This window comes from Dipodomys spectabilis, unplaced genomic scaffold (genome assembly GCF_019054845.1).
Source record: "Dipodomys spectabilis isolate Male_0828 unplaced genomic scaffold, ASM1905484v1 ptg000043l, whole genome shotgun sequence".
Taxonomy (NCBI): domain Eukaryota; kingdom Metazoa; phylum Chordata; class Mammalia; order Rodentia; family Heteromyidae; genus Dipodomys; species Dipodomys spectabilis.
The window spans coordinates 12492545-12505777 of NW_024870720.1; the positions used below are offsets into that span (position 1 = coordinate 12492545).

At 37.5% G+C, this 13233-nt stretch overlaps 1 protein-coding gene across 1 annotated transcript in view; it reads right to left on the minus strand.

Moving 5' to 3' along the window:
• Corin (corin, serine peptidase) overlaps positions 1–13233 on the minus strand; it is a 172183-nt gene that overhangs the window by 27655 nt on the left and 131295 nt on the right. The window contains exons 12-16 of the mRNA XM_042678361.1: positions 11284–11429; positions 10302–10409; positions 4683–4796; positions 2654–2764; positions 1445–1574 (exon numbers count right to left, since the gene is read on the minus strand). Of these exons, the coding sequence (XP_042534295.1) occupies positions 1445–1574; positions 2654–2764; positions 4683–4796; positions 10302–10409; positions 11284–11429 (609 nt within the window). The remainder of the gene's footprint in view (positions 1–1444; positions 1575–2653; positions 2765–4682; positions 4797–10301; positions 10410–11283; positions 11430–13233) is intronic.

Below are 13233 nucleotides of genomic sequence, written 5' to 3' on the forward strand. Positions count from 1 at the left end.
CTCCCAAACTCTCAATAGGGTTGTCTATAGTTGTGTAATACAGTTTCAAATTAAGAAATAACTTTGGGTCTCAGTGAAAGGAAAGATCAAAACAGGCACATTTGAAAGCTTTTCATTTATCTTTGATTACAATCATACCCCATTTCAGGAAGTTGTAAAAATGGAGAATAACTTAATGGATCCTGACAAACACAATTTTTTTTCACTCTGACAATGTTTATTAGATTAGTACCAATTGCTCAAGTTTTCAAAGATGTGGGTCAGTAAATGGAAGAAAGGTCTCATGATGCTGGGAGTGATATAATTCCTGGAATAACAATATTGTGTCCCTATATACTATCCCAGAGTTGATTGGTTCATTATTGTAAAATTGTCTCAAATTTGTGCAATGGATTCTGAGAATCCATGGACTCTCTGACTGTTGATTACTTTGTTTTTCAATCTAGAGTTTTATAACTTACTAGTTTTTCTTGTTTGTATTTTTTTTATTTTTGTTTTTTTGCCAGTCCTGGGGCTGGACCCCTGGGTCTGGGTGTTGTCCTTGAGCTTTTTTGCTCAAGGCTAGCACTCTACTACTTGAGCCACAGCTACACTTCTAGGCCTTTCCACCCCTTAATTGGAGATAGGAATCTCACAACCTTTTCTGTCCAGTCTGGCTTCGAACCCTGGTCCTCAGATCTCAGTCTCCTGAGCAGCTAGGATTATTGGTATAAGCCACCAGAGCCCAGCAACGCACTATCTTTTTATTTATTTCATTCCTATCTTTCCCAAATAACCTCACATATATCATTGCTATAAATAAGCTAATATGGTACAATAATATAATTAACATAATTTTATACATATGTATATTCTAAATCATTGCAAATGATTGCTTTTTCCAGCAAAACTGGAAAAAGAAAACTTCACAAAATAGCAAGTTTATAACCTTCAAACTATTTCAGTCGGTTACTGTGAAATCCAGAGTTCTACTGAAGAGCAAAACTGGTGTGAATTATTTCTTGATTTGCAGTCCCTCTATTAAACAGAGAAAAGCCAGCAACTTCAAGTTCTATCACAACTTATTAAAAAACATGTGTTGCTTAAAAGGAATTTTCAATAACCTTTTGGAGGATAATTGTAAGACTTTCCCATCCAAATTCCATGGAGGAAACCATCTTAATGCTTTTTTTAATATAAAAAATGGAAGTATTTCATTTCAGAAGTACTTAAAATACAATTACTGCATTTACTTTTAGAGATTTCATCAAAGTAGACTTTCATCCTTTGCTCTTCAGAGCAGGTGCCTGTAATTAGATGAGGCCCTCATACCTGATTCATTTCCTGGGCCAGAGGGCTCTTGTTTGAGAGCACTAACTTGCTGTGCCTGCATAAGGAAAATATTACTGCCAAGTTTCCACAAAGCCCTGAGAAATCCATCAGTGCTACAAACTACTGACCTTACCCTAAACCCATCTGCCTGCAGGCCAGCTGACTCAATGTCTCCTGCCAGCCATCCGCACACACGTGGTATTCTGTCGCAGATCTGTGAACAGTCAGGAATGAAGAGGAGTTCACATTTTTAGAGAGGCTCACTGGGGAAATAAAAGGGGGGAAACCCAAATTAGAAACATTTCTTCTCCTAAGACCAAAGGACAACTTCGTACAGGCTTGCTCCAATACCATATATTTATTCTTTGTTTTAGTTACGAATCATTTGGTGAGAACTCACCAGATAAAAATCATCACTGTACTCTGAGTGATAGACAACTGGAAAAAAAAATTAGAAATGTCCTCAAAAAAAGTGTAGACTTTTGTGAAGGAGACAAGCAGTTCTTGGCTTTCCTTTATGAGTTAGGAGATGGCCCAAAGGCAGAGCCCATTTACCGAGAGGTTTGTATAATTAATTATAAGGAGCCATTTGTAACTCCATTCATTTCCCTTGGAGAAAGCATAGGAGAATGCGAATGTGTAAAAGCAACGCTGATTTAGAATTAATATGGACATGCACTCATTTCTGTTTTATAAAAGAAAAGTCTCTGCACTTAGGCAGACATGGACCATTTGTGAAACACTACGTAATTGATTACAACAAACAGGGGAATCATGATTTGGATGGATGACACCAACGACAAAGTGAGAAGAGTGATGGATGAGGGTGAGGGAAATAATCAGGTAACTCAAGATGACAAAGTGCCACACTGGCAGTTCTCATAGGAGATGCCTCAGGTCCTGTCTGTGAAAGGACCTGGGTAGGGAGAAGTCCTGTCTGGACATAGCACAATAACACAAACCAGGCCTTTTTAAACTAGACATTTTTAATGCTAGTCCAAGATGTGTAATTGATCCAAGAGTGTCAGAATATTGATCACTATTAAAGCTGAGTGATAATAATGAGTTTTAAAATCCTATTCCAGAAATAAGATGGATTCAAAAATCTTGAACCCCAAATGTTATGCAAATAATATAGACATTTCAAATAGAATAGTAACTTGGGGGCAATTTTCTGTGACTTGGAAATAGCACCCATGAGTCACCATTGTTAGGTTTTGTAACCGTTAAGTAACTAGATGAACTTGGTTAGGGAAATCTGTGAAGTGATCTGAGACTCATTTAGCTTCAGTGGCTGACAGGCATGCAAGAATTCCACAGATGGCAGAAGTGGGCCGCTTACCACAGTCCCATTCATCCGAACTGTCTGAGCAGTCTGCTTTCCCATCACACCACCGGTCATGTGATAAGCACTCATGGGTGGCACATTCCAGTTCATCTTCTTGGCAAAATGCTGGCAGTGGAGGTAAGAAAAGAGAAGAGTGAAACATTTGGGAATAAGTGTGACTGTCACTAACACATATTCTCCTTTGCCAGCAGGAATGTGACAAGATAAGTATATCATGGTCATAAAGGCCACCAAACATAGACAAAGAAAGTAACAGAACCTGTAGAATGTAATGAACAAACTCATCCAAATAGGATTAAACTGTCTTCAAATTCTCTAGTTCTAACAATCAGATTGAAAAAAACAAAATGGTACTCATTGCAACAGAAACATCAAGGGCCAGAGAATAAGGTTAAAATTTGCATGGCCATAGAAAGAGTACTTCAGAGACTAAAGCACCACAAGAATAAAACAAGTTCTATTCTTTTTTTAAAAAAAAAATGAACTCTACTAGTAAATTACTCTCTTAGTCATATATATATATGTATATATATATATATATATATATAATTTTCTTCTGAATTTAAGAAAATCATTGTAAATCTCCTTGATTGCCTATTTAGCATTCATTTCCTTTCTTCCTCTTTTTTTTTTTTTAAGGAAATCTGATTTGGGTCAGGGCTCCACTCCCATCATCCCCAGCCTTAGAGGAAAATCCTGATTAGTTTAAGATTGTCATGGCATTGCTCTAATTATATTATTCATTGTAGAGAATAATTATTAGTCTAGGACTAACTGTGATCCAGCAGGGGGGACTTTGGTGGATGGCTCTGTGGATGGTGCTTTGTCGAATAGTTTCTACCCACACTCTGCTGACCAAGGCCCGTGCCCTAGCCTGGGAGAAGACAGGAGAAAAGAACATCTTCCTCTAATTAGTTCTCCCTGCATGGAGCTGCTTTCTTGGAATTCAGTTGTTTGTAGGGATGCCTTTTGTAATCTACACAAAGGCTTCCAACTGTTCCTCACTGCTGTAACTCTTCCCAAAATGCTTTAATAATGTTCCAGAGATAGGAGCAAAATTCTCTGCCCTTCCTACGGGATGAGATGAAGGAAACATGGTACCAGGGGCTCTTGGCTTGCAACCAACCAGCCTGGGGTCAAGCTTAAACAAAAAAGTCATGAAGTGTGGATTCCCACCTAGAGCCTCAAGAATTCACCCTATGTTTACTTCTCATAGGACAACAAAAGCCATATGTGACTACACACGAGAGAACAAGGTAATAAGTACCATCAGGAACAGTTGGGCCTTCTGTTACTGGGAAGTAAAATATTTTGAGAAACATCATATATTTGTTCTGGTTCTAAAGATAATGGCTACTCAATAAGACATTTAAAAAAAGATTCAAAAGTACAAAAATATAATAATCCCACCACGCAGACATTTTAATTGCAAACTCCTTGTGATTTTTAGATATTTTCCTATGTTTCTTCTTTACAAATTACATTTCCTTACAGTAATGAATCCCAAAAAAGTACTATACTATATTATATTATGTTCATATTATAAAGAATATTAGAATAATGTTGAATAATAAAGAATATTAGAATAATATTTTAGGTGCTTTTGATTATTTTCTTGGTGCATATCCACTGGGAGAGGTTTGGCTAAAGGTCTGAATAAGCTAAAAGCATCGGAAACATATTGTAACATTTCTAATTTGTATTCAAAGTGAGGTAATAGCATCTAAAACAGAAACATTGTGTTTGGTCCTCAGCTCCATCCAGACCTGAGCTCCTCCCTGCTCTGGAGTTCCTGCCATACAGCTGGCCCCTCCTCTCTCCACCCTGGCCCACCTGAGCTCCCATCTACCTCACTTCCTACCCTCAGACCCTGCTGTTACCTAGATACCGGAGCCTGCCATGCTCTCTCTCCGGGAGAAATATGGCTCCTCTAATAAACCTTGTAAAAATCTTTCTCCTGTGCCTGCCTGCCTCCGCGTGGTCCCCTGGGATGGATGTGATGGATCCTTTCAGAAGCACTTACAGCAATTCTTCTCATCCATGCTGTCAGGACAGTCTGGGAACCCGTCACAGATCACCTCATGCTTCACACATTGCTTGCTGATTGGACATTCCCAAAGCTCCCTTTCCTTACAACCTGCAGACAGAAGAAAATGGTTCTTTGCTATAGATGTGCAGATTAGAATGGTGATGAGATTTGACTAAGCAATGTAGAAAACTTACAACATCAAAGAATGACTTCCTTTTCCTTAAAGAGTATTGATACCTGTGTATACCCCCAGTGAATGAATAGTGTAATTTTGAAACTAGAAACACCCAACCACCGCCATCCTGCCCCATAAATAGCACAGCTCTTTATTTTAAGCTAAAAATCAACATCTAGGAAATGAGGGAGAAAAATGAAAAGGCAACTCTAAGTCAACATCAACCCTAGCTGTTAGTTTTGCCTTCTGAGTCAATTTGCCAACATGAAAGACTTATCTATGAAACGAGTTATGCTTTAAAGCAAATATGCCAGATCCTAGAGATCTAATGCATGCAATCTTCAATTCTAATTTCAGTGTACTAAGAGACCATCTGTATGTGAAAGAGGCTTCTCTTCTGCTGAAAATTTATACAACTAATTTAAGATCAGCAGCCACTGACTCCATGGTGGTCAGAGATCAAAGGTTGAACATGTTCTCAATTAGAATGAGGAATAACATAGTTTTGGAATGTAAGTCTGTAACTTAAATTGTAATTTGGCTAAGTAATAGAAGGCCCTTTACAAGGACTTTAAAGAACATTAACAAAATGTCATTTGATGCACATACAGTGAATTTTATACGCCAAGAGTCTAATGTATTCTAGTCATTCTAGTCAGGGTCTTAGCCTTGGCAGGCTGTGAGGATTGTAAAGTATTAACCACATAGCATTGAACTTTGAGCATCCTTCAGATTCCTGCTTAGAATAGTGTGTCTAGTAGGCAGTGGGTCCTTAACCTATGAGTATTTCAAATAGAATTTCACTTCATGTAAGGAACAAATGTATCTCTGATTCCCAGGAGAAGATAATTTATTTTCAGGGACATGAAATGTAAAGCAGTGATCAAATGAGGGCTCTCTTAAAAATGTCATTTCTCATCTGGCAAAGTACAAATAATTCAAAGAACTTTGGTAGCTAGTTGACTCAGATTTCTGAGAATCAATTATGAAGGGGAAAATCCTTATTCAGGACCATAACTGAAGTAAGTCTCCAGAAGAGAATTTTTCAGAGCTAAAATGAGATTTAGAGTGTGTCACCAATCAAAGACATAAGAAATCAAGATTGAGATTCCTTCTCTAGAGTGTCCTTGGGCACAGAAACATCAATGGCAAGAACTCATGGGCATTATTACTTGAGATTTCAGCTGGCAGAGGAGAACAGATGTCATCTGCAATGTTCTGAGAAGAATGTTCTTTAGAGATCTCAGAAGGAGGCTACAGTTTCCCTCAGTGACCCAGCTCCTGCCAAACTTGTTCTGCAGATCGTACCAGAGTACAAAGCGAATTGAAAATGAGCTCTAACATCCCACAGTGCCACCCAGCTTCCAGGGCTTCTTACCTGCACACAACACAAGTGCTAGAGGGAACAGTGGGTATTCATGGGAACTTTCCAAAGAGGAGGAAGAATTTGGACATTTGGAAAGAATTGCTGCTAGTAGACCACAGAAAGAGGTCATCTGAAGCAAAAGACCTTCTAAATTGTATCTTCACAAATAAAAACAATGACACTAAAAGATTAACATTTATTTTCCACTCCATAGCCATATTGCAGTTATTATTTTTAATGCTTATAGTAATACCATAACATTAATGTAGTTATCACTTATGTGAGAAAACTAAGGACTAAAGAAATGAAATAAGTGTCTGTAAATATCCCTGTGGAGGAAGGTCCAGATGGGATACGGGTCCCAGCCTTTAGTTGAAGAACTTTCTACCATGCAATATGCTTTGGTGAGAGAAATAAAGGAAGTACACCTCGACTGCCATTACTGAATTAAGCCTAGATTCCTTTGCTTTGTGTGAAAGCTTTGCACTCATTTCTCAACTTCTCTGAACCCCAGTTTTGATCATTCTAACAGTAACAATAATGCCTGCTACAAAGGATGTCTATAATTTTTTTTTTTTGCCATCCCAGGGCTTGAACTCAGCGCCTGGGCACTTTCCCTGAGCTTCTTTTGCTCAAGGCTAGCACTCTATCACTTGAGCTCAGCACCACTTCCGGCTTCTTTTGTGTATGTGGTACTGAGGAATGAATCCCAGGGCTTCATGCATGCTAGGCAAGCCACATTCCCAGCCCAATGTCTGTAATTATTAAGTGGGTATTCTATTAGCATTCATTTACTATCTGTTTTCAATTCTTCCCATAATGAAGCTATAAAACGTACATGTATCATAGAGTTTTGAATACATGTTATGAGGATTTTAACTCTCAGAAATGGTTCAGGTTATATTTTAAATTTCTATTTTTATTTTTTGAGGCTAAGAAAAACCAAAGGTAGTTGTCAAAAGCAGTTTATAATTGGAAGATAAATAGAAAGGTATGGAATGGTACTGAATTAATTGTTTTGTGACTATCTTTCTTCACCCTTTTATTCAGAATAAGGACCAATGAGTACCTATGAAGTGTATTCATGTAATGATGTATTTTGCTAGGTGCCAGTGGCTCATACCTGTAACCTTAGCTAATCAGGAGGCTATAAGATAGGAAGATTCTAGTACAAAGCCAGACTAGGCAAGGATATGTTTAATTACAGACAAGCCCATCATCCTATAAGGCAAAGGAGTACTTCTCTGTTAACACAGGGCTGGCTTTGTGGATCCTTGTCTTGTCTCTAAGGCTGTTCTTCTGTAAATCAATACTGTGCTGATGCCTTCAGGCGGGCAAAATTCTTAAACTATTGTTAGAAATATTCCTGGTACTGACAAGCTTTTCTGCTCTTGTTTATATGAGCCAGTATACAATCAGAGCAACCAACCTTTACAATAAGAGAAGACATTTAAGAACATGGTTGCTTATCACTAAACTGTTCTGAATATATTTTTAAAGTATTTTTATAAGTTGTTTTGGTAACCACATCTTCCAGCTCTACAGTACTAAAAAAAAAAAAAAAAAACACAAAGCAAAATAAGCACATTGTAAAGGGGAAAAAAACCAGTAACACTGTTAAAAATTCTGAGAAAGCTCCCATTCATGACTGAATAGTTAACCATTACATTATCTAGTAAAGCCCAAGATCTACTGACGTCCAAAAGATATGAAAAAAATGAATGTAATCCACCTTTGCTGGAGCTGTTGGTGCATTACTAAATGTATGCCTATGAAAACAGATAGCAAAAGAGGAAGTAGATGACCTACTACTTCCTCTGACAGGCCTCTGTCAACTTGACTTCCTTATTTGGTTATAGGGGGTGTGGTCACCCAGGACACTGGACAAGCCTATTCAAGTGCACATATATGTCCCCAAGGGACATTGCTACTGTTGGAGGGATTCATTTAACTCCACGTGTATTGATTTCTTATTCATTGTTCCTAGAGCTCTCAATGGTGGTACCAATATTTTGAACGATAGAGATTAGGTAATTTAACTTCTTGTTTTGATATTCTCTTGTGTGACTTAAAGTACTGATGAAAATTTATTAACCAGAAACTTGATATTTGAGCATAATGGAATCCTTATACAATGTTATAGTCCTTTGAACTTTTTTTTTTTTAACTCTGGGCCTGGGCACTGTCCCTGAGCTCTTCAGCTCAAGGCTAGTGCTCTACCACTTGAGCCACAGCACCACTTCCAGTTTTCTGAGTAGTTTATTGGAGATAAAGAGTCTCATGGACTTTTCCTGCCCGGGCTGCTTTGAACTGTGATCCTCAGATCTCAGCCTTCTGAGTAGCTAGGATTACAGGCATGAGCCACCAGTGCCCGGCTGAACTTCTTTTTCTTTATATAATGCATTCTAGAATACAGAATGGCCAGCCTTGGCAAGGCTGAGTTTTAAAACTAAGATTTTGCATTTCTCAGATATTTTTTCCTTCCATAGCAAATTGAGGCCTAGCTACACTACAGAAAATCCTGCCACCTCTCCATTTTAAATTGCATCTCAGAACATATACCAAATCAAAGCTGTGAAGTGACCAAATACAATACATTCCCCCAAACCCATTTATGTAACTGACAGTAAGTGAATTTTTATTTATTTTTGACAGAAAGATTATAAAGAAGTGAATAACACTAACTTCTCAAAATAATGTCTGGTCTTCCATAGAGAAATTACCCCTGGCTATTATACCACCACTCTGACATCTATAACTTTCCAGAAGATGCCCTTGTCCATATTTATAGTGGTTGATAGGATCTTAGTTGATTGTGTATGACATTTGTTTAGACCAGAAGGGCAATGTCTACTACAGAAATTGCATTTGGGAAGTAAAGCAATATTTCATACCTCAAAGGCCAAAAGAATAAAATGATCTCAAAAGATGTATTGCCCTATGTATGTCCAATAAATAGTGTCAATTTTATTTTGGTGCATGACAACCGAAATAATCAGAGCTGGGCTAGGCTTTGGAAATCCCCTCAATCATTTTGTTTATTCCATTTATTAAAAAGTATTGCTCCTTGTCGATTTCCTGACACATTTTGAGCTTACAAGGAGAGGAATCAAGGTTTACAAGGAAATGCTATGAGATTTAAAATCCATTTAAATCACCACTGGCCTTTCTAGCTTTGCCAATGGTGATTTTGGAGCTCAACAGCAAGAAGCAAGAAGGATATTATTTATCTCTTTTGACAAGAGATCAAATAAGACAAAGTATGAAAATGAATTCCAATTAAATTTGAATGCTGTTGTCTGAACTCTTTCTTAGTGTATCTAGATGCCTGTTTGCATGTCACTATCTGTTTGCAAAGACACTATCATTTTGACTATAAGCCAGATAATTAATTTATATTTTAATAATAAAGACAATTAACCTTTTATTATCTGTTTGAACATGTATCATCAAGGTTATAAATAGAAGCATCATTCTGATATTCTCTTGTGTGACCTTAAATATTGATGAAAATTCATTAACCAGAAACTAGATATGTTAACAGAATTGAATCCTTATGCTATAAGTCCTTTGACTAAGGTCACACAGAATGGTTAGTCTTTGCAAGGCTGATTTTTAAAGCTTAAATTTTGCATTTCTCAGATATTTATTCCTCTACTGCAAATTGAAGCCTACTTATACTACAGAAAATCGTGCAATCTCTTTAAATCATCTAAAGTAATCCATTCTAAATTACATCTCAGAACACATAACTCTTTCAAGTTGTTAAGAGAATCAATATAATACATTCTCAAAAACCCATTTATGTAAGTGACAATAAGTGAATTTTGATGTATTTTTTATAGAAAGATCACAAAGAAATGAACAGCAATAAGTTGTGTTAGGGAAAAGTATTACCAGAGAAAAACCTCAACCCCTGCCCACTATTCACACTTTCAGAAGTTAAAAGCATTAGCATTCTATCCTAGTCACTATTTACTGCAAGTGGGCAGTTTATATTTTTAACACAGTTATTTCGTTTCAGCTTATTTTACTACTTTACAATCACGAGAGTTCCATGTCACATACATACCACAGTTTTCTTCATCGCTGTCATCGTCACAATCATCCTGACCATCACATCTTCTGGAAGCCAGAATGCACCGTCCAGAATGGCACTTGAAGTGAGTAGGTGAGCATTCTGTTCAAAACAATGTAACACTTAAAGGACAGAAACTCCCTAAACCTTCACCAAGCTCCTCTATTTACAGGTGGGCTGTTGTTGAGCTGCTAGGACAGAAGGTAAGGTGGACCTTCCCAGAGCTAAAACGGCTAAGTTTACTTGGCTTTTTTCTGTCTGCCAATCAGTATTTTTTTTCTCCTTCATCTTGATATCATCTTTCCAGATCAACACTTCTGTGCTTTCCAGCGATTATCTTCTTTATTTTTCTTTTTTAATATGGTTTTTATTGTGAAAATACTGTACAGAGGGGTTACAGTTACATGAGTAAGGTCATGAGTACATTTCCTGTAGGTGCTAATAGTGATTATCTTCTTAATGGACAACCTCACAGCTGCCAGTGCTTGAAATACTGTGGAGCCTGTGACCTTAACCACGCAGCTGCTTTCAATGTGTCATTCTGTGATGAGTGATGGCCCCCAATTCTATTTCTCTACTTAAGAGGGCTACATTTCCAAGACCTCAAAATACTTTGTACTTGGTGGGATCAAGGTTTGTTCCTCACCATTCCCTTCAGGACCTCTGGTATGCAAGGAACCTTCACCAATAACCACCTTTGTGAGCAGCATGCTTAAAAGGATAAACAGATGGAATACTGAGCCCACAGCTAACTCGTATCTAGCCTGTATTGTTTTTATTACTTAAAATTACTTATTTGTAAAATAACTGTGTACCAGAAGGGCACCGATGTTTTCAGTGCAATTCAAACCAGAGATTCACTCACCCACACAGCCTGGTTGGTTCCTAAATAGAAAAACACAAACATAGACTGCAAAAGGTGCGTGCTATGCTTATCTCTGTTCAGTACCCCACAGCAATTAAATTGAAAATTAACCTTGTACATCTGCATCAGGCATTAGGCAAGTTTGATTGTCTGAATTTTCCACTGGAAATTGATTGCAATCTGTGTCTTCAGGCCATTGTAAACCCACAATCCCAAGAACAGACTCACAGCGTTCTTTAGAGTGCTCACACAGTGCTCTACAAAGGGCAAGAAAAACACAATGTTAGAGGCAGAAAGAGTTCCATCAGAGGAATACATTAGGCTGCATCTGACAGATATCAATGATATAAATATGGATATATGCATTGCTGTTATTTAAATCAACCACTGATTATTTATACTGGACAGTATACTGTGACTCTCTTCCCGTTCCCCTGTAACATGGAAATAATAATATGGAGCATGCCTACTCTAAGGGGTGCTGATCTTGTCAATATCTGTGTGGTATTTGGCTACAGGCAACAACCCTAATGCTACTTACCTCAATCCAGAGGTTGTTTTGAGTACGAGACAGCATAATGATACACAACTATTCAGTAAATTTAAGGGCTCAATAATGTTATTCTTTTTCAGATATATATCTTTAAATTTCATGTTAAGATGAGGGCAAAAACAACTATAAGGAACTCATAAGCATCTTTTTGTCATCACCTAACTTTTTTTAATAAATAGTAACAAACTATAAAATTCATATTGAGAGTCACTGAAGATGAAAGGTATACAAATCAAACTAAGTTTGTTTGAAACTAATTAAAGTTTCCCAAAGAAAGTTCACCAAAATGCTGATGGAAGAACATCTCAGAATTAATCTTACCTTAATCATTTTAATATGAAACTCACATTCTAAAAACTGTAGGTAATATCTGGATGTAAATTTATCTTCACAGGAAGGAATGTTGCATTGGGAAAATTTTATGTGCATATGAAAATAAAATCAAACACAAGACTTGGTGCAGTATTATTAAAAGTAATCATTCACTACCACCACTAATCTTATTTAGCAAAATCTGGCTGAGATTTACAAATAACTTTTCAACACAAAATCCGTAGATCCTCTTTTGCCATACCTTAAAAGGCATTTGCAGAAACTTTCAGCATTATTTTTGTACAAGTTAATGTCAAGTTTTACTGTCTCCATTTTCACATTTGCTAGTTTTCTAGAATTTTATTGTTTCCGGTCCTCACTCTATGGATGCCCCTACTTTGCCATTCGTTTGATAGCATTTCATTTATCATTTCCCTAGCTGTCCACTGTATTGATATTACTGCTTTTCCTCAACGCTGTAAGTGACTTCTGATCCCAACATCTGGTTTCTATAGTCACCACTCATGTGTAGGCAAGTGCATCTGTTCAGCACCTCTCATAGAAAAGATGGAAAATAACTCTGATGGAAAGAGCAACCACCTTTGGGGCAGCCATATTGTACAAAATCCCTGTCCGTAACCTTTAGCATAAGATGCAGAAGAGGAAAAAAATACTACGAATAAGCAATTGTGTTCCATGCTATCCTCCTAGCTCTATCAGGCATCAAAGAGCTTTCAGTCCACATTTATGAACATTTATTTCATGTGCTCTCCTAAAAAGCCAACAACTGTTTGCTCACTTCCGTCATCAGGTGAAGGAACTGAGTCTGAGAAAGACTAAGCAATTGGTCCTAAGACTACTAAAGCAGCTAGAGAAGATCTAGGGCTAGACAATGAGAGCCACAGAAATAGACTTGGCCCTAGGATATTCCTCAGACGCAGGTCCAAGCTGCTGGCTTATAATGCTGACCCTTACTTGTTTCATTCAGACAGAAAATGGCAGTGATGTTCATCTCCCTCCAACCTGTGAGGTTGGCATGGAGGTGTCCTGTCTCCCTGAAAAATATTTTTTAACTTTGCGACCAGAATGGTACTGAGCCAGGGTCTTGCTTGGACATGTTAAACTCTACCACTAAGCCACACCCCCAGCAATAATTTTTAATTTTATTTTTTTGTCAATCATGAGACTTGAACTCA